Source organism: Quercus suber, unplaced genomic scaffold, assembly GCF_002906115.3.
Source record: "Quercus suber isolate HL8 unplaced genomic scaffold, Cork oak 2.0 scaffold_193, whole genome shotgun sequence".
NCBI lineage: Eukaryota > Viridiplantae > Streptophyta > Magnoliopsida > Fagales > Fagaceae > Quercus > Quercus suber.
This window is the reverse complement of record NW_027069651.1, coordinates 997,220-1,023,781: the sequence shown is the minus strand read 5'-3', so window position 1 is coordinate 1,023,781 and position 26,562 is coordinate 997,220. Positions and strand designations below refer to the sequence as shown.

General features: G+C 32.7%; 2 protein-coding genes across 4 annotated transcripts; one reads left to right on the top strand and one right to left on the bottom strand.

Annotated features, from left to right (window-relative positions):
- Positions 1 to 1,369: 1,369 nt before the first annotated feature.
- LOC112022990 (65-kDa microtubule-associated protein 3) lies at positions 1,370 to 8,934 on the bottom strand. 3 transcript variants are annotated; one of them, XM_024055609.2, is made up of 14 exons: positions 8,698 to 8,934; positions 7,908 to 7,995; positions 7,529 to 7,726; positions 7,166 to 7,405; positions 6,507 to 6,716; positions 6,259 to 6,414; positions 5,978 to 6,137; positions 5,543 to 5,694; positions 5,373 to 5,460; positions 4,964 to 5,037; positions 4,730 to 4,804; positions 4,374 to 4,620; positions 3,597 to 4,012; positions 1,370 to 1,907 (listed from the first exon to the last, which is right to left on the bottom strand). In XM_024055609.2, exons 2-14 carry the CDS (start codon positions 7,977 to 7,979, stop codon positions 1,878 to 1,880), a joined length of 2,118 nt encoding a protein of 705 aa, XP_023911377.1. In that variant the 5' UTR covers positions 7,980 to 7,995; positions 8,698 to 8,934; the 3' UTR covers positions 1,370 to 1,877. The 3 variants fall into 3 exon arrangements, 2 of the variants coding, with proteins under 2 accessions (XP_023911377.1, XP_065634990.1); XR_010631058.1 differs by lacking the exon at positions 1,370 to 1,907 and adding an exon at positions 3,005 to 3,384 and having other exon boundaries at positions 3,498 to 4,012; XM_065778918.1 differs by lacking the exon at positions 1,370 to 1,907 and having other exon boundaries at positions 3,241 to 4,012.
- A 14,416-nt stretch (positions 8,935 to 23,350) lies between these two features.
- On the top strand, positions 23,351 to 25,901 carry LOC112022973 (uncharacterized). The gene has a single exon (XM_024055591.2). The coding sequence runs from the start codon at positions 23,515 to 23,517 to the stop codon at positions 25,429 to 25,431; it is 1,917 nt and encodes a 638-aa protein (XP_023911359.1). The 5' UTR covers positions 23,351 to 23,514; the 3' UTR covers positions 25,432 to 25,901.
- Positions 25,902 to 26,562: the final 661 nt, after the last annotated feature.

The following is a 26,562-nucleotide window of genomic DNA, read 5'->3' as shown; positions in this document are numbered from 1 at the left end:
GTACTTACCATGGCAGCATATTAGGAGATTAGATATGTGACATGTGTCCCTTATTTAATATTCCAACATTCATGCTGAAAGCATATCTGCAAAGATCTTAGTGGCAGTTGAAGTAAGCAAAGGTTCTTCGTGGACCATGTGTGTGTGTGTGACTGACGCCAAGATGGTCCTAACACTCCTTACTTCCTAACAAAAAGTTTGGTAAGTGAGCGGTGAGCCGTTACACTTGTCCGAGGTTGCGTGTCTTTCAATTCAGATTTCAGACTATTATATATATACAAATCACTCCAATCTTGCGTATTAACTGTACCGCACATGTATTCATCAAAAAACTGTACCGCAACTTCTTTTCTTGTGGCAATGAATTTATGTTACACATCCAAAAAAAAAAAAAAAAACTGTACCGCACATGCCTCTAGTACTCATAGTCATATCGAATATTTTCTTGGGCCCCATGATCCCATCCCTTGCTTGAATTCCCAAAAACACAAACATCAAATTAATATTCTGATGCTCTCTAAAGTCCACACTTAACTATCTAATCACCCTGGCCACTTTTGAATTTGGACAAGGACCCCATAATTACTTCTAGTCTCAACTAAACTTTCCGACCATTTTTACATTTGAATACAGATAGAGGGTTTTAACTTATTGAAAACAGGAAGGAACTTAGTTTCTACTTTTCTTTCTTTGTTTAGACTAGCAAGTGTAAATGGTCCGCTAAACATATATCTGGTCCACCTAAAAGAGTAGAACATGCTTCGTTTTTATTTCCCTTTATGCTCCAATAGTTGAAATTAGGGTAGACTAATATGTCAAGCATTTTGAAAAGAAAGATCCATTTGAATAAAGGCTATTGACCAAAGCAAAAGAGAATTACTTTGAATTTATTTTAGGCTTTTGTTAACCGATGTGCAAATGCATTCTCGTTAAAAAAAAAATCGGGTAGATTTCACTGTATCAAGAAGTAACAGAAAACTAATAGACAAATAAACTTTTAATTAAATATCGTGCAATTTTTTTTTTTAAAAAGCTTATCAATCATAATAAATAAATAAAATTTAACAAAATCGAGCAAATTTTACTATAACAAAAAATAAAAGAAATTAATAAAGAAATCAATTTTTAATTGAATATCGTGCAAATTTTTTTTTTTTAAAAAAAGCTAAACTATCATAATAAATAAATAAATAAATAAAATTAAGCAGAATCAGATGGATTCCACTATATCGAAAAATAACAGAACTAATAAAGAAATTAATTTTTAATTGAATATCGTGCAATTCTTTAGAAAAGCAAATCAATTATAATTAATAAAAATCAATTTTAGCCTATGTACTTTTTCTTTTTTTTTTCTTGAGAAGAATCGCTGTGGTGATACAAAAATTATTATTGAATCCTTAAAAAGATCTTGGTTGTAAACATCAAAGATATCCGATGGAACATCAAAGCCGGTGCACTTTGACACTCATTAACCAAATTCATTTATTTTATCAAAACGAAAATACACCGGACGGTTAAACCTTTAAACTACCACCAGATGTTCAAAAGCAGCCAATTGGTCAACAAACAAATCCTATCTCAAGATTTGGTTAGATTAGAACTGAAAAATAAGGTCAATTGCAAGAAAAATTAGCAGAAAGGAGCGGTTGAGTGGAGACCACAAGGTATAATGGTCAAAGGAAGAGCAATTAAAGTTCAATTGTTATCCTGCCCTTTTTATCAGAAACCATCATTGATATGGTGATGATTATTGAGACTGATTCCAACACATATTAAATTCCTTTTAATGGATCATCACCCCCCCACCACCACATGGCCCAGTTCCTTTGGGAGGTACCAGGTCCTATCAGCAAAAGACAGCCTTTCAAAGCAGCTTATGTTTGGCTTCTGATTCGGATTGAGATCTGGCCATACCACAATGCAATTGTGAGTGGAACAAGTTCATAAAGTAAAAAGAACCCAAAAAAAGAAGTTAAAGTTAAAATTTTGTAATCTAACGGTTGAGATTAAAAATAATTTTAAAAATTTTTAATCTTAGTCATAAAAAATACTATTGCATGATAATATGTTCAACTCCGAATTTGGACATCTTAAAGATACTTTGTTTCACTTAAACTCCCTTAAAGAGTTGGTCTCTTTCTTGTAATTTAGGTAAGGTAATGCAATAGTAAATGTCTTAAAAAAACCTAGATTTTCCTTTTCGCTTTGGAAATGATTTTGTTACATAACAGGAGTATGTGGCAATAAAAACAAAAGGATGTGTTCAAGGGTCATGACTCATGTGCATTGTGCAATTAGATCTTAGACACTTGTCTTTTTCCTTTTTGCTATCACATACCCCTATATGCAACAACAATTATTATATACAAGTATGTAGCAAAACTTTTCCCTTCACTTTTGATTTGGAAGGAGTCTGCTCCTTCATACATCATTAATTTTGTAAACGTTGATTTACTAGCTATTGAGAAGCCGATCTTTTTCTGGAAAAAAAAAAAAAGAAAAGAAAAAGAAAAAGAAAAAGGAGGACTGAGTCCCAAATGGGTCACCTACCAAGATCATTGACTTGTTTCAATTCTTTTGTTCTATTTTTTATCTTCTTAAACTTTAAAATTTTGCATATGTCCAAAAAGAAATATACTGACCTAGATGCAGAGGATTCCTCCCAGTATGACAATTATAATCTATTAATCAATTATATTTATATTATATGCCTCGTAATTCTATCTTCATCTATAAAAAGCAAATACGACAATTGATAAAGGTTTTAGTATTGTAATAGACATTATGATATAAGAGTTTAAATTTGAATTCATAGTCATCCGTTAAAAAGTGAGCCCCTACATTGATAATCACAATTGACGAAGAAAAATAAACGTGTATAATCTATAATAGTGTCTAAAGTAATCATTGGAGGCCTCACAATTTTTGGCATACCATTATATATAAATTGAATTTAAACTATTTACTACAAAATTTCCTATATTTACATCACCATAAAAAATTGACCAATCAAATATTATTTTTAAACAATAGAATTGATAGTTACATATACAAATACAATCATAATAAATATCTCTCGATAGCCTACAATAATTATCGACTTGCATATTTAGAAGAAAAACATAAAACAGAGATAAAAATTTCAAATTTCAAACATCCTAGGCATTATCCTATGTCTGTTTATATGAGCAGAAGATTTGGGCACACTAAACCAGTATAAAAATTAGAGAATACATGTATAATAAAACACTATCACTTTGCAGGAAAATCATGAACTTTGATGGAAAATGCAATCATGGAAAGAGGTGTATGTCAGAGTTAAGTTTTTATGAACTTAATTGTCATCTTATATTGCCAAGAGCTTTGTAGCTTAATTGGCACCTTCTGGTATTTCCAATGGAAACGTCCAGGGGTTCAAATCCCTCCTCCGCTGTAACTATTGAATATATCAAAAAATTGTCATCCTATAAACCAAAAAGTGTGACTGTCAACACTAGAATACCAAATTCCTTTTCATATTGCAAGTCATGGACCAATATGTCAAACTAGCATCAGTGACTATAGGTTTTAGGAAGAATAAAACCAGCTCTGACCTCTTCAAATGAGTATTCGATTGGTTGATGATTGTCTTGAAAACTGTTTTTACCTACAGAAACACATGGGGAAGTGGGTGTCATTGCTGTTGTCATTGGAGCTGACACTGTTGAAGGAGTAGTTGGCATTGGAATTGACATTGTCTTTGGGGTTCTGTTTTCTTCATCACCAACAACAGCCTTTTTGGAAGGTGTTCTGACTAGTGACTCGCTATTTGGAAGAGGTTTTTGTGATGACATAATATGTGAAGTCTTCTGATCTTCTGGGAAATTTGCAATGTTGGCCTTAGACAACACATGGGAATAAACAGGAGAAAGGGGCTTCCGAATCAAGAATAACTGGTTTTCATGTGCCTTTGGAACACTGTGGGAATGCTTCCTTACTGAATGACCAGGAATCTCTGAGATTCTCCTATCTGCATAAAATTTTGGAAACAAAACTTTGTAAATAAAGCATTCACAGTTAAAACTAAAACCATTGCAAATGATGACTGAATAACTTTAAGCAATGTCAGTTGTATTGGCTGCAGCTATCCATCCGAATGATTAACTGGACCCTGCCCCACTTAATGTGCTATTTCCACAACACAATTTTAGACATTATTCTATTACTATGTTACATGAATGGTGCAAACTATTTTAGTATAAAGAGATGAAGGAATAAAACTCAGATGGCTCAAATTGACTAGCTGTAGGTTTCAACAGTCTTTTGAATAGTTAGGGAAATAGAAGTAAAAAATATTTCAAAACTTTCAGAGGAAAGGGATGCAAAACCACCATGTTGCTGTTGACTCGGAGAACTGTTCTGATTAAAAAAGGCAGCCTTCTTACTAAGATGCAGACGGCTAGCAGCTTTTTCTGGTTTTGGGTTTTGAAGCATTGATCCACCAATGGAGAATTTTCTGTTATCTGCAACTCCTGTGGGAGTTCTTGACGCCTTCTTTCCACTCTTTGATGGGCTGGGTTTTGACCCAAAAAGTGCTTCCTGCTCAACTATCAGCTGCCCCTGGAGTCGCTTCTGGTCCTAAAATAAAGAACCAATTCAAGCACAGGTAATAAAGAGAAGCAAGATCCACAAAGAAAACTCCACACTGACTATCACATAATTAATTTTTAAAAGAAATGGTCCATACTTTCAGCCTCTGCCTTTCTTGCTCTTTCTCTTGCCTTAACATGCTGTACTGTTCAAGCATAGAAAGAAGTCGTTCCTACACAATAGATATCATAACAGAACTAATTTGCATAGTCAAAGGTAACAGAAATATTCATCAATGTGCACAACAACTTGAAATTGAACGGATCAAGTTTTTACTTGGAGCAATATGTCTCACATTAAATATTTATTTGATTACCAGAAAACTACTTACACCATCATAAAAGAATACAGTCCCTCTTTGTTCCTCCCAAGCTTTGATTTTTGATGACAATGCCTCCATCATTGCTGCTCCGATACAATTCAAAGGGTAAAATAAAAGCTCATGAAATAGACCAAAGAAGGATATGAAGACAACAACAACATATTATATTAATCTGAAGATAATTCTGTAACAACATATTTCTAGCGCCTATGACAACCCTGCTTCCCTGCATCACTGTTTATACACATACAGCATACTGAGTACAACAGCAAGAGCTGCATATACAAGTAATACTCACCTCTGCAATAGTGTATATTAATCAGATTATATATCAATAAAATAACTGGAATTCAAAGTTGTGATGTTTTCAACTCTATACCCCAACATTATGAGATGTATGGTTTAGCAAGATCCATACCAGGAATTTTGTTTACCAAAGCACGGGCTTTCTCAGCACGTTTCAAAGTAAGATGCGCACCTCTTCCAGCATTATAGCGATTGTCATCCTGAAATCCACAATAAGAAGGTGAATAAAGCAAGATGAGGGGAAATGGAAATATGTTTAAAAATAAGAAAAAAAAGTTCAACCCGTTTGTACTCCTCAAGCCAGCTCTCTTCTTGACATGCAGCTAACCACTTCTCAACCTTCTCAAGTATCTCTTTCCTGCACAAAGCTTCGTCTTTTACCCTTGAAATTTGAAGCTCAATTTGTTCTAAGAGGTACATTGGATCCACAGCTCCTGGAAAAGTGTGATAACATTTTTTAAAATTAATAAATAATGTGATTATTGATTATTTATAATTTATAATTTTTTCCAGCACACAATTGCACAAATCATATAGACTTCACTACATAAAATTCCTTGCACACTATGAACTGAGATTTCAAGTCAATAAAAGATTCTGATAATATCTTTTCCCACAATGAATGAGGTCACATAGAGAACGAAGTGCTTCCTTAAATAAATAATCATCATAACTTGCAATAGCCTTCTAAATAACTAGCATTAATAAAATTCTTACCAGATTCCATAGATTCAACTGATTCTTCCATTATACCAAGTGTTTTTGTGACCATGTGTATCCGCCTGCATATCTCCTCTAGTTCCAACCTCTTCTTAATAACAAGCTCTTTCATTTTACTTGATTTTAGCTGCTCCAGCCTCACCACTTCTGCCTCAACCTGCCAGAAAAAGCTCATAAAAATAGTTAAATACGTTAATTCCGCACATAAACTTTGCATATATTGGGATCATAAAAAATGCAGAATTAGTTCCCCACTCATGGGACTCTAAACTACATACATGGTTAAGGAAGATTACAGAAAGCATGTTAGGCTCGGTAATTTCAGGTTCTGAAGCAGAAATATTACTCGTTACATTCAGAAACAGCTGTTGCTCCTCCATCGGTGTATCCATCAAGTTCCACATCTCCAACAGGGCACTTGCAAGGTCTTGAAGCTGGTTAAATCCCATGGTTTAGGAAGGTCAAGCCGGAGGGGAAAAAAGTTTTCACAAGAGGACAACAAGAAGTAACTTATGGAAGTACTGACCCTTTGCATTCTCTGGATTTTGATCTCTCTTAAACTTTGTATTGCAGCTGCCAATTTCTCGAGTGTATGGTCACTTATATCTCTTGTTCCATCAGTTTCTTTTAGAGTGGAGTGGATTTCACCAGCTATGTGTCTGAAATCCATACCCAGGACCAAGCATAGTGAGTTCAGGGTGTGCAGGTGGTCCTGTACCTGCTTCAAACGGTTTCTCTGCAGGTGATGTAGGACAAAATCAGAAGAACTCATAAAGGCAACACAACCTCCAACTCTTCATATACGAAAAAACCTAAATTATATATGTCACAAATTTCTAGAACACAATTTAAATATAATGGGCATAATTCAAAATCCAGCTACATTTATTTATGCTTCAATGCAATTAATCCCAAATTTCTAGAAAAATAATTCTTCTTAATTCTACATTCTTCATAATTTATTTTAGACAGAAATAATTTCATTTCTTCCTTGCTTTTCCCCAAGTTTTTACTAAATTACGCATAAACACTGGTCACCCAACCATTTCATAACATAGTTTTCAAACAATCCATAACACAAACCCCAAATTTGATATTGTCTTTATGAGGGAACATAGAATCCAAACAATTCACAAAACAAACCCCAAACTTGCAACCATATACAAAATAGTAAATTTAAATAACCTTCTGATTCTGAAGTCCAAGCAAATGTTTACGTAATTCTTCTAGTCTTCTTATGGACAAATCAGTCTCATCCAGAACCACCGTATTATCTTCCCAAAATTCAATTGAAATATCCTGTATCTGATGCAAAACTTCAACAAATTGGTCTGTCCTCTCAATTTTCCGCTTCCGCATGTCTTCTAGTTGTAAAGTAATGGTGTCAAGCACTTTTTTGAAGCCTCCATCAGGCTTGCAATCAAACTGAACATACAAACCAATCATCAAGAGCTCCACCCATTAAAGAAATCCTCACAGTGACCAAACCCACCCCCCCCCCCCCAAGGAATAAAACTATGAACTTAATTTCATTCATAATAGACTCACATGTAGTGGCTGCTCACCCATTGCAGAACACATATCTGCAAGTTCTGCTTCAGACTCGGCAATTTCTTGCTGCAGCTGAGCTCTACACTTCTTGGCCTCATCTACATTTCTCCTATATACCTCCAGACACTTTTGTTCAATTTCAAGCAGCATCACATCCCTATTAACTTCAGACTCTCCAACTTCATCCCATATTTTCTAATTGCAACATTCAACAATAATCAAATGGAAAGAAATTCAAAACTGCTATCAGAAATACCATATCATTAAAAATTTAAAAAAAAAAGAAAAAGAAAAAAAGTTGCAAATACTGAATCCAACAGGTTATGGTAATGCATAACTATATAGAACTTATCCTACAAAAGAATTTGAGGAAAACCTGCATTTCATCTAGCAACAATCCACACGTTGTTTCTATATGTGCAAACTGATCAATACGATGAATAGACATGGCGAAGCAACTCTCACTGTAAAGAACAAAATTTCTGTAAGACACCTCTGAGTACTAACACAAAATCAAAGAATGATGTAAAAATTCACATCTCACATCAATCATTCTCTTTTCTCTTTTACCCCAAATTCTTTAACAACAACCAAGCCTCATTTTGGGGTCGGCTATTATTGATCCTCAACAAAACTAGTTAGGGTCAGCCATGTATATTCTTTTCCACAATTCTAATCTATTATGAATGGATTCACTATAGATACATCATAATTTCTTTAAGTATTACTATTAGCAAAACCCTAGATCAAAAAAATAATAATAATAACTATTCAATGAACTAATGATGAAAATAAAGAAAGAAATGCAAAGCAATTAAGGTGAAATGTAATAACAAATAACCTTCAAAACTATAATGCATTTTCTTTTTCTTGTCCTCAATTTTCCTACCAAACAAACAGCCGTAAATATCAAATTGCAGAATATTTTAAAAAATACACACAGAGTTCTTATTATTGCTATGTTTGGTTGGCAAGAAACTGAACACTAACACTCAAAATCCGTTTTCTCTGTAAGAAAAATACAAAATAAACACAAAAAATGCGTAAAGTAATGCAGGTAAATACAGGACGAATGTAAATTAATAAATTCCACGATTTTTAGTTTCCCTTCCTGTTTTGGTTGATTTTCTAGTGAAACAAACATAACGTGAAGAGTGAAAACGAACCCAATGATGAGAATGGAGAATGGTTAAGCTGTCGCTGAATTCGTTTTCCAGAGAAAAACAAACAGACTGGGGATTTGGAATTTGAATGGCAAACAAAACAAGTGAAAGTGTGTTTTTTTTTTTTAGGGTTAGAGAAAGGAAAAGAAAGTGTAACGCATGTAATTTTTGGCTGTTTTTGAGAGAGAGCGAGAGAGAGGGAGGGAAAGGAAAGATTGTAAAGGGAGCCGTTATGTTGGGGGGAAACGAATTGGTTTGGTTTGGTTTGGTGCCTGCCTGATCTTGACACGTCAGCATATAGAGAATCGTTGATGACGTGGTGAGATCGGATTGGGGGTAATGGTTAAGGAGTATTGGAGGGGATTTTGAATTGTTTACTAGTATTTTTTAAGGTTGGGGATGGGAAATATTCAAAAATTTTGAAATTCAAAATTTTGATTTTGCTTGTAATTAAAATAGGTTGACGGAAATAATGTGGTTTTTAATTTCCTAATTGATTAGTTGCACAAATTTTGTTTCATATATATGAGAGTAGAATAACAAGATTGCGTTTGGTAACGATAAATTCTCTTCATTTTATTTTTAAGGTAAAAAGGTAAGGCACGAAGATTTTTTTTTTTTTTTTTTTCTATATATAAAAAGCACGAATGCACAAACAGTAATATTGTACAGTGCTTTGGTTTGTTAAACCTGTGTGCACTATTCATCAAGCCTTTTTTTTTTTTCTTGGCCGGTGTTGTTTGTGCTTTTTTGTCTTTCCTTTTAAATATTTATTATTTATATGTGCATATAAAGTTTTTTTTTTTTTAATGTGCATATAAAGTTTTTATTTTTATTTTTTATTTTTTATGTGCATATAAAGTTACACTGACATAACTAATTCTTATAATATTTTCACAATTATTTGACAATCTGCACTGTTCATTAGCCTCTTTTTTCTTTTTTTCACAGTACACCGGTTTTGCTTGTGCTCTTTTTGTTTTTTGTTTTAAATATTTATATGTGCATATATAGTTACACTGACACAACACATTCTTACAATATTTTCAAAATTATTGAGTTATTAACTTTTTAAAGGTCAAAATAGAATAATAAAATAGGAAACTGAAAATTACTAATGTCTAAAACTCAAAATATGTGAAGAAAATTTTTGGGATGTTAAAATTTAGTCGGAGTATTTTAGATGTTACAAAATAAATATTTTAAGAATCATAAACTTTCATTAGGGTTTAACTGAGAGAATAACAATATGGCATTTTTACTATTTTCCAAAATATTAAAGGAAAAATTGTTTGATTTTAAAGTTTAAGGAGTAATGATATGTCCACAACAGTTTTCACAATAATTCACAACAAATTTTTTGTGACAAGGTATTTTTTATGGATAAAAAAGTGATATCCGTAGTGGGCTCAGTTTAAAACCAATAACAACTTATCACTTAGAATTTGTTTTAAACATATTATGGATGTAGCATTTCTTTCAAATAAAATAAATATTTATTCGGATCCTAAAAATGAAGGTATTGTGAAAATGTTGTGATATTTTATTGTATTCTTAGACTTCTTTTTTAGTATAGTCGAATTAGGTGAGCCAAATATCACTGTTTCACACACAATTTTTTTGTCTTGTCATTTTGTTTTTTTTTTAATGCATTATTTTAAAACCATTAATAAATTTTCACCAAAAATTTGTTGTGAAAATGCTATAGATGTAAAAAATAAAACAATAGTATCAAACTGAGACCTACTACAATTGGAAATTAAAAAATATATATATTGCAAAAATGTTGTGACATTTTGTTGTGTTCCTAGGCTTCTTTTTTTGTTTAGTCAAATTTGGTGAGCCAAAATTCATTTTTTTAGGAACAATTTTCTTCAATTAGCTTTTTATTTGTTTTTTGTTTTTTTAATAAAATACATAGTTAAAAGTGGTTAGCCAAATTTAAAATCAGTAACAATTTACCACCTAGGATTTATTATGAAAATGTTGTTAAGGTAGCATTACTCTAAAATAAAATAATAAAATATCATATCAGAACCCACCATAGCTATAAATAAAGGTACTGTAAAATATCGTGTCATTTTGTTGTGTTCCTAGACTTCTTTTTTACTCTAGTCAATTTGTTGAACCAAAATTCATTATTTTATGCATAGTTTTTTAGGATGATTTTTTTTAACACATTGTTTCAATTTTAAAGAAAAAAAAAAAAAGAACACACATTGTTCTACACACATACACACACACAAATTGACGAAGTAGCACTTTCCTCCTTTATGTTTGAGTTAGTTTCATTCCCCCCTAAACTAAAGTTGAATAATCTCCTTCTTTATATTTTATAAATGAGCATATACTCTTATTGTTACTCTCTTAGTTAAACCCTAATGAAATCTTATAATTCCTAAAATATTCTATTGTGCAATGTCTAAAATATTCCGACTAAATTTTAATGTCCGAAATTTTTTTTCGTGTATTTTGAATATTATGTGTAGATTGGTAGTCATACTTGAAAAATTAGAATGATAATATATGATGTTCTATTTGTTACCTAGAGAATACTAATTTATTAGGTTTAAATCTTCTAGACTTATAATTTTATCTCATAGAAACTTTGACGACAAATATCTTTTGTTATTTTGTTCTTTTTAAAATTTCTTTTTCTACTTTAAATGGTGTTCATTAAAAATAAGTAAGTGAAACATCATAGTTAGACTCATAAAATAAGATAATAAAAAAATGAAGTATGAAGAAAAAAATCTTTATTGTAAATGGTTACAAGTATTTAATTTGATTAAAATCTTCAAAAAAATTATAGCATATATCATTATTCATTGCGAAAATTTAAATATTGTGGAAAGATGATGACATTCATTATCATTCTTTGTAGCATTTTTGGTGAGTAGATATTACATTTAGTAAATAGGCTCTAAGAAATTGTCATAGTAAATAGATATTCAAATAACTATTTTAAATTTAAGTACATGATTTCATATTTCTTCAAAAAATAATCTATATTAATTTTTTCACTAAAGGGGCAGCATGTGCCTTGCACGTGCAACCCACACTACTTTTTATAAAAAAGACATGAGGAATTTGATAATTAGATAGTTACAATGGAGTAATGGGGTTTGAACTACTAACATATTTATTGGAAACAACAAGATGTGTTAATTTAGTTATAAAACTCTTAACAAATATAATGAATTCTAATATAAGCTATTCTTTATATATATATATATATGTAATTACATATTCTAATAAATGTCTCTCCCAAAAAAAAATTTCTAATAAATGTATTATTATGTCATTATTCATTAAAAAATGTATTTGATATTATACTAAATTAAAATAATAATAATAATAACTTCTCTAAATGAAATTGTGTTTGGTTATGACATTGAAGAATGCATTTTTTGTATTAAATAATAATTTATTTTATCTAATTAATAACTTTAAAAAATATATTATCCATGACACAAAAATAATACAAACAACTAATTCTCAACAATAACAAAAACAAAAAATTCTCATCATAAATTTCAAAAAATAAAAATAAAAAATCCAACACAAGGCCAAGATGCATCCGCTATTAACACACACACACACACACAAAGAAAAAAAAAAAACACACACACACACACACACACAAAACAACAACAAAAAACAAAACGTATGATTCCTACCAATTATAACAATCAATTTACTCATCCAAACTTTAACACTCACTAATCTTAATCATCACCACAAAATCACACCACATATTGCAAAATTTACAACAAAAAAAAAACAACTCAATTAATCTCATACATAATAATAAATTAAGGGGAAACAAAAAATCAAAATTTACAAGTAGGGGAATTGAGGTTAATGAAGAACAAGGCAAAGGTAACATAAACCAAAATTTGTAACTATCGATATAGATTATTTAAAAACAAACAATTTTTTTTTTTTGGATGAAAATGTCGCTACTATTGTTAGAGGAGAGAAGATAATGAGTAGAGCTCAAACTAAGAGAGGACGCAAAGGCGAGGCAGGATGGGAGGTAGGGCTCCTATTTGGAGATGGTGGCAATTGTCAATGACAACAGCAGAAGCCATGACAAAGGAGTAGGGGTGTACGGGTTGGAATTGGGAGGGTAATAGCTAATATTTTTATCCAATCCGCCACTAGCGGGTTAAGAAAATTCCAATCCGCCACCGACCCACCAAAGTCTAAATCAGACGAATTTGTTACAAATTTTGGTATAAAAAATCCAACACAAGGCCAAGATGCATCCGCTATTAACACACACACACACACACAAAGAAAAAAAAAAAACACACACACACACACACACACAAAACAACAACAAAAAACAAAACGTATGATTCCTACCAATTATAACAATCAATTTACTCATCCAAACTTTAACACTCACTAATCTTAATCATCACCACAAAATCACACCACATATTGCAAAATTTACAACAAAAAAAAAACAACTCAATTAATCTCATACATAATAATAAATTAAGGGGAAACAAAAAATCAAAATTTACAAGTAGGGGAATTGAGGTTAATGAAGAACAAGGCAAAGGTAACATAAACCAAAATTTGTAACTATCGATATAGATTATTTAAAAACAAACAATTTTTTTTTTTTGGATGAAAATGTCGCTACTATTGTTAGAGGAGAGAAGATAATGAGTAGAGCTCAAACTAAGAGAGGACGCAAAGGCGAGGCAGGATGGGAGGTAGGGCTCCTATTTGGAGATGGTGGCAATTGTCAATGACAACAGCAGAAGCCATGACAAAGGAGTAGGGGTGTACGGGTTGGAATTGGGAGGGTAATAGCTAATATTTTTATCCAATCCGCCACTAGCGGGTTAAGAAAATTCCAATCCGCCACCGACCCACCAAAGTCTAAATCAGACGAATTTGTTACAAATTTTGGCAGTTTCAAGGGGGGTTCAAAGGGTTGGCATTGACAATGTTCTTTAAAAAAAAAAAATTTATCACAAACTATAATTTGTTATTAAATAATCTCAAAATATAACTAATGCACACAAAAAATTAAAGGTAGATTTCATTGAATAATCTCAATTCCAACACAAACATAAGGTCAATGAAAAAGAGATATATCATTTCTAATAGACCTTGTCTCCACACACACACACACACACACAAAAGTAGAAAGTAGGTTGCTGCCTTACAATTGAGGAAAATTCAATCAACAGACTCAAAGTCTTAACATTCCCAAAGTCACACCAATGATTCAAAATAATAACATACCTACATAACAAATAAACTTCAAAATGGTATGCATGTTCTTAAAAACAATTATCACGAACTACAATTAGTTACTAAATACATAGTGTGTGTATATATATATATATATATATACTTTTGATAAACTATAGAGCATATATAACCAACCTTGGTGCCTAAACTAACCATATTACAAATTATAAGAACCACTAAGAGTATTACACGTGCACAATAGTATAACTAACTCTATTATTAGAAACTAATGGGCTTTTTAGTTTTAAAAAAACCATCGCTCATCACTCCTAACTCAATTTTTGTCACTCATTACTTATCACTTATGACTGAAAATACCCCAATTTCCTAAAGCCTACACGTTTGGCACACTGTTTTCAAGTGCTCATCACTCAAATATTTTTACTTTTTTGTGGGATCCATACCTGAGCACTTGGTCAGAGACACCTTAACCCATACATGATTTCTGTTAGCCTACCCGCCTCACCCTCATTCCCCACCATTCTCTTCACTTCTCATTCTAGTAGCCCATTCTTTCATTTTTCTCTCTAAAAATTTCAAGCAAGGAGAAAGGAGCATTAGCTAAAAAGAAAGGAAAGCAGATCAAACACAAGTAGATCACACACACATCTCAAGGCTACAGTTTTTCTAATACACACATATACCAATTTTGAAACAAACCCAAAACCCAAATCAACCAAATCCCCAAATACACAAACAATTCCAAAGGAAGGAACTTTCAACTCAAAGAAAAAAGAGAAAATTGATCAAATAAATAGAAAGAAAATAAAAAAGAAAGAGGGTTTCAAAAAGAGGGTGGAGCTTAAAGCTTAAACCATGGTGGTTCGGTTTAGAGAGGAAAGCCGAACGTGAGAGAGCAAGGCCCATGGCAGGTTGAGCTTAAGAGTTGGAAACCATGGTGGTTCGAGATAGTGAAGGACCCAAGAATCAGAGGTCTGGTGATGCTGTGATGCTCGTGGTGGCGATGAGTTATGGGTCTGTGGAGGCGGCATGTGATGCTCATGTGGCGGTGAGTTATGGGTCTGTGGAGGTCTGGTGAAGAGAGGAGATCAAAGTTGTGTGTTTGAACTTTGAAGAGGAAAAAAAAAGATGAGAGAGAAAGGGGGAGAGCATATGCTCATGAAGTCAGATTGATGAGACAAGGCATAAGGCGGGTCCCATCCGATTGAGTAAAATTACAAAAATGTCACATAACTCAGTTTTCCATAACTTGAAAACACCTAAAATGTATTTTCAGTTTTCATAACTCATCACTTAAAAATCAGAGAATTAAGTGGATGGAAACCAAAACTGAAAACACATCGAAACAAACTACTCAGCTGTGGGACCCACCAGTTTTGAGTTATGGGTGATGGAAAACAACAAATCCAAACACCTCCTAAATGACTCCAACTTTTCAAAAAGGTTAAGGAAGAAAAAGACAGAACAACAAGAAAGAGGGAGGGAGAGGAAGCGGAGTGTAGTATATGGCTGAAGTGAGTTTAAAGTTTCAATGTTGACCTTTTATATTTTGTTTAAGAAATTGATTACTGATTAGCTGTAAAAACTGATTAGGTGGATTGATTAACTTTAAATAAAGAATATACGGTTGAACAATTTAAACTAATACACACACACACACACACACACACACACACACACATATTATTTATGTATAATTAAGCGAGCAGGTTGGCAACTTTTCAATTCATTACCCAACCTAATCTGCTATTTTGGGGGTCTAACTCATTCAACCCAAATCGCTTAACTCGATGACCCGCATGGGACAAGCGAGTCAGTTGCAAGTTGGTGAGTCAAGCGGATATTTTGCACACCCCTACATAGAAGATGGAGAGAGTTTAAAGAAAAATGAGAGAGAGAGAGAGAGAGAGAGAGAGAGAGAGATATCCAATTGAGATGATTCAAGTTGCACTGGAAATGTGACTTAAAGAGCTACAACTTTGTAGTTTACCAAAAGTCATAATTCTGAAGTTAAATAGGCCGAAAATGTCAGTTAAGTGAAGCCTAAAAACCTGAGATTTTCTCCAAACGGGAATTCAACTTGTAATAGGATTTTTTGACCCATTTAAAGTATCTTTAGGGAAAAATTCAAGAGATTGCTGCCATAGAACATGATTTAGGTTTTCTTAAAATTTCTTTACAGTTTTTAGAGTTTTATTTGTGTTATGGCTTGCAAGAAGCCTTGCTAAGGTAAGGGGTGAAACTCAACCGTTTGTTGATATGTTCTTAACAATTATTTTATGGTTTTAATACTTATGTTATTATGTTTTTGATTGATTTACTCATCTAAAAAAGTGTTTAGTTTTATATAATTCTTTGATTTATTGTAGACTTTGGGCACGTTAAATGCTTAGTATTCTCTGCGAACTAATTCACTAGTTTTGTTTTGCCTAAAATCAATCAATTTCATGAAACTACCTTAGACTATCAATTCTTGAGTTTTTATTGTTAAATCATCCGACTAAGATCATCTTTCGTATGAATTTTAGTTAAGTTATAAAATAAATATTATTAAGACTACCAATAGATGTACATGTGTTGTGTGTGGATTCCTAAACCTTAGTACTTTAATATATTGTTATTTTTCTCTGAATTTAAATTAACTTTACTAAACCATAAAAAATCTCTTAAATTAAACTTTATTATTTTAGTTTTATTCTCTTGTGATTTGCTAATCAATTCCCTTTTCCTTGTGAAGTCAACCTCAGACTTACCGAGTTATTACTTCGTGACAATCCTGCACTTATGAGCATTATTTAAGTCATAGCAGTTTTATCTTACCTTGGGTAAGGCAATGCACAATGAATGGAAGTTTAAATATAATTTTCAATTTTGATCTGGTGTTAAAACACCAAGAAAGGAATTGTTTGGTGTGTGGTAGTTTGGTAGTTTGTGTAACTAATGTTGACAATTTATCACGTGAGAGATTGACTTACTAAAATGAAGGCTCGTGCCGTTATGGAAAATTGATTGTTATACATTTGTGTATATATATATATTGTGAGACAATTTAATATTTACTTGTGTTTTGTATAACAAAAAAAAAAAAACATATTTACTCATGTTGGATTTTTATGGGTCCACTATTTTGAGAACTTTCTTATGGTTAGAGGATAATTATAAAAATAAAAAATTATGTACAATCATTGATTTGTTATGTGCATAATTTGAATCTCACCTAGATACAAACTTAAGAAAGCAAAAAACAGTTGTAGAACACTCTAAAAACAAGACTAAAGTACACTTTTTATCCTCAAAATTTGAGGTTTTTTCATTTTGACTATTCATGTTTGATTTTGTTTTCATATTGGTTTTGCTACTCATCTCCATTAGTAATATGATCGTTGACTGCCAAATGCATGCTTAGTAATATGACCAATAATCTCGCTCTTAATAGTCAAGTTAGATTACTCATAGGAAAAAAAAATCCCAAAATTGAAGGCCAAAACTATACTTTAGTCTAAATCAATAATCCAAAATCATAAAACGGTCACCAAACACTACCTCACTTTTATTTTTTATTTTTTAGAATACTAAGTATTTTAACACACACACATATGGGGAAAAGGGAGAAGGTTTTAAAGAAACTGACAGTGGTGTATATACAAAATGGCCTAACTTTTGGATACAGAATACAAACTTTAAACCTCTTTAACTCACACTCATTTTCTAATGTGGGATTAACCCATTATTTTTTTCTTTTGAGAATACTAAGTATTTTAACACACACACATTGAGAGATGAGAGAAAGTCTTAAAGAAATTGAATCTCTTTATCTCACACTTATTTTCCAATGTGGGATTAACCTAGTGTTTTTTCTTTTGAGAATACTAAGTATTTTAATACATTACTTCACTTTTGGAACATGGAAGTTTAGTTACACCAGATATATTATTATAACTAGCATGTACCCCATGCTACCGCATGGGAATGAATATATTATGAATCATGAGTTTATTCATGTTTAAAAGGCTTAGTTAAGTCTAAATTCATATTATTAACCATAAAATNAGAGAGAGAGAGAGAGAGAGAGAGAGAGAGAGAGAGAGAGAGAGAGAGAGAGAGAGAGAGAGAGATGGATTGCTTAGCGTGTGGCTATGTGGGTGATTTTGTGGCTAATGTTGACAATCTGATGTATGAGTGATTGACTTACAAAATTTGAAGTCTCAAGTCGTTTTGGAATATTGATCATCAACAATAATTTGGCACACTCACTCTTGTTTTCTTTTAGTTGAGTGTTCCAATTGCGTTGAACTTCTATTAGTCCACAATTTTAGGGGCTTCTTAGGTATGAGGGATAAAGTAGATTACCCGTCTATGTTTTTTGTTTTGTGAGTGTGTGTTTTTATAAATAATTTATTTTCTCTTCACCTCTTAGGCTCTCCTGTCGAAACCAAATATTGACTCAAAATTTTACTCCCTTTATCTAATGGGGATCTTTGGCAATGACCTAAGTGGTATAGGTCTAGAGCCTGCCTTGGATGATGCTGTTGATAGCGATGTGTAAACTGTATTACTAATAGAGATACCATAAAAAAATAAATGTGGGTATTATAAAAAAATGTTTCCTAAATTTTCATTTTTTTTGGAATAGAAAATACTATATAAAAAAAAAAGATAAATTAGTATACATACAATTATTACTTTGTTACTGTGCATATTGATATCCCTTAAAAAAAATTTAAAATGGTTATTATTCATAATTGAAAAAATTGAAAGATGTTCCACCATAGTTTCTTATTGTACTATAGGCTGATTTAGACAATTTTTCTTAATAATCGTTATTTTCTTTTTCTCAAAATAAAAAAGGAAAGAAAAACTTGGAGCACATAGTGGTACGATAAGTACCAACTTGTAACAAAATACCAAATATTAAGATCTCTCTCTCTCTCTCTCCCTCTCTTGCTCTCCCTCTCTCTCACAATTTAGAACAATATAATATAATTTATCAACTATTGCAACTTCACCTAACAATACAATCACCCAACAATCTCAACCTATCCAAGCAAAGATGGATTTAAAAACATATCTCAATAAATTAATACTAACCGCACCATGATTAATTTCATATAGAGAAACAAAAATAATGGTTATAGATAAATTTTAACAAAAACACATGAAAATTGATTTTTTAAAAAGAGTTTTTGATAATAGCTTAATTTTGCATATTTATATTATTATTATAAAGTATTATCATACTTATTTTGAGTAAATTCATGCATTTTATAGTTGGTTTTGGATTAATGCTGAATAATCAATTTTGTCTTTAATTGAATTTTAATGAGTGAATTTGTCTTTTGTAGGATAATGAAATTAAAAAAGTGGGTTTGTGCAAAGAAAAAAGCTAATGGACTTTATTTTACAAAGGCCATGATAAAGTCAAAGAAGGTCAACCCAATTAAATTTAAGTCTAATTGGAGCAAGGAAACAATGAAATTTGCACAAAATCCAAGTCCAATTCAGATTAGGATTCTAGCCTGTGCATCACTTAGTATTTGGAGCATAACTTTCGGCTCAAATATCCAATTGAGATGATTCAAGTTGCACTGGAAATGTGACTTAAAGAGCTACAACTTTGTAGTTTACCAAAAGTCATAATTCTGAAGTTAAATAGGCCGAAAATGTCAGTTAAGTGAAGCCTAAAAACCTGAGATTTTCTCCAAACGGGAATTCAACTTGTAATAGGATTTTTTGACCCATTTAAAGTATCTTTAGGGAAAAATTCAAGAGATTGCTGCCATAGAACATGATTTAGGTTTTCTTAAAATTTCTTTACAGTTTTTAGAGTTTTATTTGTGTTATGGCTTGCAAGAAGCCTTGCTAAGGTAAGGGGTGAAACTCAACCGTTTGTTGATATGTTCTTAACAATTATTTTATGGTTTTAATACTTATGTTATTATGTTTTTGATTGATTTACTCATCTAAAAAAGTGTTTAGTTTTATATAATTCTTTGATTTATTGTAGACTTTGGGCACGTTAAATGCTTAGTATTCTCTGCGAACTAATTCACTAGTTTTGTTTTGCCTAAAATCAATCAATTTCATGAAACTACCTTAGACTATCAATTCTTGAGTTTTTATTGTTAAATCATCCGACTAAGATCATCTTTCGTATGAATTTTAGTTAAGTTATAAAATAAATATTATTAAGACTACCAATAGATGTACATGTGTTGTGTGTGGATTCCTAAACCTTAGTACTTTAATATATTGTTATTTTTCTCTGAATTTAAATTAACTTTACTAAACCATAAAAAATCTCTTAAATTAAACTTTATTATTTTAGTTTTATTCTCTTGTGATTTGCTAATCAATTCCCTTTTCCTTGTGAAGTCAACCTCAGACTTACCGAGTTATTACTTCGTGACAATCCTGCACTTATGAGCATTATTTAAGTCATAGCAGTTTTATCTTACCTTGGGTAAGGCAATGCACAATGAATGGAAGTTTAAATATAATTTTCAATTTTGATCTGGTGTTAAAACACCAAGAAAGGAATTGTTTGGTGTGTGGTAGTTTGGTAGTTTGTGTAACTAATGTTGACAATTTATCACGTGAGAGATTGACTTACTAAAATGAAGGCTCGTGCCGTTATGGAAAATTGATTGTTATACATTTGTGTATATATATATATTGTGAGACAATTTAATATTTACTTGTGTTTTGTATAACAAAAAAAAAAAAACATATTTACTCATGTTGGATTTTTATGGGTCCACTATTTTGAGAACTTTCTTATGGTTAGAGGATAATTATAAAAATAAAAAATTATGTACAATCATTGATTTGTTATGTGCATAATTTGAATCTCACCTAGATACAAACTTAAGAAAGCAAAAAACAGTTGTAGAACACTCTAAAAACAAGACTAAAGTACACTTTTTATCCTCAAAATTTGAGGTTTTTTCATTTTGACTATTCATGTTTGATTTTGTTTTCATATTGGTTTTGCTACTCATCTCCATTAGTAATATGATCGTTGACTGCCAAATGCATGCTTAGTAATATGACCAATAATCTCGCTCTTAATAGTCAAGTTAGATTACTCATAGGAAAAAAAAATCCCAAAATTGAAGGCCAAAACTATACTTTAGTCTAAATCAATAATCCAAAATCATAAAAATTTTATTAATAAAACTTAGCAGTATATATATATATATATATATATATATATAGACATTGGATATTCTTCCCATGTGCTAAATATTGTTTTAAATAAGGTCACGCCAAATATGTTGAAAGCCATCTTCGTGCAAGATTGATATCTGCAAGAGAAGTCAATCATCAAGCAAGGACCAAAGGATTTCAAAAAATGTTAATATTGACTCAATGTATGCGAATACACACAAACCCATCACTATATCAATTAAGAGAATCAAAACTAAATAGAAATATTACACAGAAATATGAACCTTGGTGACGATGTTTATCCAAAAGATCTATTCACGCTTTTGAATTTTCAATCTCTATTAGTGATAGAAATTTTCATAGCTTAAAAAATTTAAAATTTTTTATAAAAAAAACCCTCAAAGTTGTACTCATGTTATAGTTTTACGATAGGTCATTTTGTAACATGATGGGTATTTGTGTGAAGAAAAAACCTTTGAAGTTGCATGGCTGATAAAAGAAATTTTCTCCAATCTCTTTTTATAGAGAGATGGATTTGTGCGTGTTTTTATACATCATTCATAGTTGTATTATTACAAAGCAAGTCCAATGGATTTAGATTGGTAATACTGATTCCCAAAGCATGAGTGTTTAATGTGTTATTAATTTCATCTCATCTCATTACCAAGTCCAGTGAATTTTAATTGGAATTCGATCTTTCCAAGTGGTGCATCTCTTGCAATATTCTTTCATTTTTTTTTAATTAATTTTTTGAAATTTATTTTCAATTCCCATGGCCACTTTCCATATTTGGCCTCCTATTATAGTTCCCTAGGCACTTTGAAGTTTGAACCAAGAGAACAATGAACCTACGTAAAAATAAATAAAAACAATGAATAAGAGTAATGGTTCTCTCGAAAACAACCCCAAATCATATTATATTCTTTTGATTATTTTCTTTGTACACGTGTATAGTAAAATTAGACTCCAATTTCAAATTTTAATTGAACAATTGGAATGACACATGGCACAAAATTGAAACTCTAATTTGGAATTCTATTTGAGTTTCTCTCTACTTCACCTATTATTATATATAAAGATATATAGATATATAGATTATTCTAATAACAAAATATTATTATAATTATAATTTGTTTAAATTTAGAGGTGCTATTATTTCCAATAATTGGGAAGGTCAACTCTACAAAGACAAAAATTTCCAGGTCATTCCATTTTGGTTTGCATGCCGAAACAGTATTTTCCAATCATTCCAGTTAGAACGGAACGAAATTAATAACTTTACTTAGATTTTCCCTTAAAAATTAAAACAAAGTTCCAAATCAGAAAATAAAAAACGATTACCAAAAAATTCTAGAACCAATTTCCAAAAACAAAAAACCTTTCAAAAAAAAAAAAAAAGAAAAAGAAAGAAAAAGAAAGCAATTACCAAACATTACCCAAAATTTTGGGGCATGAAAGTCTAGTTGCACAAGTGATACTATTATAATAATTACTACTACTACTATTATTATTGTTGTTGTTTTTAAATTTAGACTAATATTTGCAATCATAACAAAGTTCAAATCGTATACATTAAGGGGAAGATTTTTTTTTTTGAGAAAGCATTAAGGGAAAGATAGCACATCATTCAAACGCTTCTTGTATGAAAAAGAAATTGATATATACAATTGTCAGTTCGTTAGTGCACATAAAATTCTTCATAAAACAAATTTCCCAAAACAAAAAACGATTACCGAACGTTTCTAAAACCAATTTCCAAATACAGAAAACATAAATAATTACTCAGCATCATCCAAAAATTTTGAAGCATGAAAATACTATTATGAATTTATGATTATTATTAGTTGAAAATTGCGAGATAGTACTATTATTTTCATTCATAACAAAGGTAAACTCATGTTCAATGAAAACAAAAATTATTTATTTATTTTTTTGATGGGAGAAAATTTTTAATTTAAAATTTAAAAATACTTAACCCTTAATCCATGCATGTCTTAGTCTTTTATTTTTGTTATTTGTTTCTCTATCACATATCACGACAAGAAAACGATACTCCATCTGTAATTTCAGTTTTATTTTCCTTTATTTCTTTATTCTGACTAAAACAGGAAATGAAATCGTGTCTCAAAACGCATTTTCCTTTTTAAAATTCACATTAAAAATGATAGAAAACGACAAGGAACCAATAAAGAAGACGACCCAAAAACCAAAAACTAAATAAATAAATAAAAATTAAAGGACTTTTCGAGAGACAAAGACATAGGAAGCAGAGAGAGAAACCCTTGAAAAAAATGTCAGAGACAAACTGAACCAACAATACAAGTTACGCAACACAACACTCTCACCTCAGAAAAACAAACCTTATTTCAATTCACTCACCACTTTCCCTCCAATCCTTTCCTTTCCTTTTCTCCCATGAATCCCCACAAAACCGAACACCACCACCACCACCACCACCTCTTCTCTCACCTCAGCCCTCATGATCTGGACCCTCCATCTTCCCAGATCCCCCAATCACAACCGTCCATTCACCCCGAATCCCAAGACGACGACCCGTCTTCCTTTTCCCTCCCCGAAATCGTCCTCTTCCGTTCCTCCCCGTCCTCTTCCTCCTCCTCCGACTCGCCCAAAACCCATCCCGACCCGAACAGACAACCCGACCCGACAGCGCAACCCAAGTTCCACGTCATCAGCCCGGAGCCCCACATCTCCTCCCAATTCTACACCTTCAACCCGGAATCCCACTCCCTCATGATCCGCTGCCTCCTCGAGCACCGCCTGGCCACGCCGGCGGAGATCCGCGCCGCCACTCCACGCGCCGTCCTGAAGTCGTGGCGCGCCGTCTGGAAAGACCGCAACGAGGACACCGCGTACCTCACCGCGTGGAAGCGAATCCAGGACAAGCTCGCCGCGCACGTGGACCCGAACACCGGTAACGAATTCCTTTGCTTCAAAAACAATTCTCAGCAATGTGTTTCTCATGTAAATCAATGGCAAGACATAGTCATGACTTTCCATTCCGATACTGATATCAAGCATTTAGGTTTAAAAGAAACTGTTGACAGAATTAAGCAAGTTTGGACTGTAGGTGCTAAGTTTTATGGCATTCCAGAGAGTTACATTAGGGTTTGTGTCACCGCGTGTCCCGTGTGTAGTGCGGCCACGTCGGGCTCCTCTGCCGCGAGAACTAAGCGGCGGAGGTTTGAGTATACTGAGTCTTTCGATGTTCCGGCTAAGGAAGTGCCGAGTAAGTTGCAGCAGTTGGCTGCTAAGTATAAGGTTGTGCTTTGTATTAGGCAGAAGTATATTAGGTATAAGCCGTTTATGGCTGAGGTTAAGGATTATGCGTGTCATAGGGCGGGGGAGCCTGCGGCTAAGAAGTCGAAGATTTTGAAGAGGGAGCCTTATGCGTCGAAGAGGTGTGGGTGCGGGTTTCGGATTAGGGCAATTGTGCCTATTGCGAATTATAATGAGAAGGAGAAGACTTTTGTGTATCAGGAAGAAGGGATGGCGGTGTTTAAGTTGTATGCTGTGCATACGGGGCATGAGCCGGGGCCGTTGGATGGGAATGCGAGGATTATGCATCGGGTTGTGGGGCATAAAGGCTCGTTTTTTATGGACCAAGATACGGTGTATGGGGTGAGTGAGGAAATGGAGAATGATGGGTTCGGGTTGTTGGGGAAGGATGATGGGGATTTGCAGCTTTCGGTTTTGCAGCAGGTGCAGGAATTGAGAGCTGAGGTTGGGTTTTTAGAGGGGAAAATCGCAAAACTACCGAGGGATTTGTTGGGTTCGGTGTCTCGAGAATTGTTTGATATTGTGAATAAAGTTAGAAATATAGGGGAAGAGGGTTTGAAGGCGATGGATATGATTTCGGACAAGCCTCACCATGAGGATGATGTGTTGGTTGGGGAGAACGATTTGGCGCATTGGAGTGACCATCACCATGACCGAATATATGGGGATGGAAAGGACACAGAATTGATTGAGGACGATGAAGACAGTTTTGGGCGGACTCTTGGTGATGTTGTTCCTTGGGACCAGATGAGGGAAGACTGTAGGAGTCAGAAGGATCTGTTGAGTGAGCCTTGTAAAACTGATAAGTGGTTAAAATGCAGTGACTTTGACGAGAAGAGCATTCTTGATTGTGAAGATACTAAACTAACCAAGCCCATTAGACATGATGACGCTATAGTCACAGATGTTGGTCTTGTCGGCATACAGGTTGATAGCTTCTACCAGGAGAATCCTAAGTGGTACGATTCTCCTTGTGGGTTGGACACCAGTGCAGATTGCAGTGATAGCGGATTCAGGCATGGGGAGATTGTTTAGAGTCCTCAACAGCCTGGTTAATCTACTCTAACATAGTCATGGATTTTTATTGTAGCCATTCATCCCTTCTTACTGTTGGAAGTGGGTTGTACATTATTGTATACAGAAGAATGGAGCTGCTCACATGCTTTTTAGGTGTCTTTGCTGGGAGTGGTTCTGTAAAGTATTAGCCCAATTAGGCTTATCTGCACATACTTTTTCTTTTCAATTATCTGTTAATGATGTTCTCAGCCTTCAGGTTTTTTAGCTTTGTTCTCCTTATAATGCACGTTAGTGACTGTTTCGATCTGTTTTTTCTTTTTCTTTTAAAAAAGTTCTTGTATGTATTATATGTCTAATCTTGCTGCCTCTATTCTTGTGGCATGATGAGATATATGGAACTTATTTGTCATGATGTGGATGTAATTTGCTTTTTTCCTTGTATCTTCATCATTGTTTGTCACTCTTTTATGAAAACTCAGTTCCAATCATTTTATTGGTTATCTGCTTTACTTGGCTCTAATGCTTTACAAACAGCTTGGGGCATTACTAGGTGATTTTGTGCATATATTCTGGAGTTTGCCCTTGGGTCAAATGGTTTTGAAGAAAGTGGTCCTTATAAAACTTCCTCGCATTGTTATCATATTTTGGTCATGTGTTTCAGATAGAATTTGATAACGATAAATCAAAGGGGACGTTGTGGTTTTATAATTAAAGCTTTGTATTCATTCGTTATCTATTTTTTGATGATGCAAGGACACGACAACATGGTAATTATTAAAAATTAGGATGTGACACAATGGTAATACGACAATTAATTAATTAATTACTATATAACTTTAGGTATATATTATTTATTTTTAGGCATAGTTTATTTTAAATTTTAATTAAAAAATAAAATAAAATATTTAAAACATATCTAAAATGAAAGAAATGTTTTTAAAATAAAATATTTTACCTTTTCCTCTTGACGCACCGATGACATGCATGCAAGAATGCCCCCTGCATGTTCATGTCCGATTCTGACACGCTAGGGATTTTGGGCCTTTGAGGTATCCGTGCTTCTTAGCTGCACACTTTTGACTATCTTTTCTGTAATGTTGGGGATGCTGGTTTTTCGGTTATGGAGTGATGTCAAAGTTTATATGAATG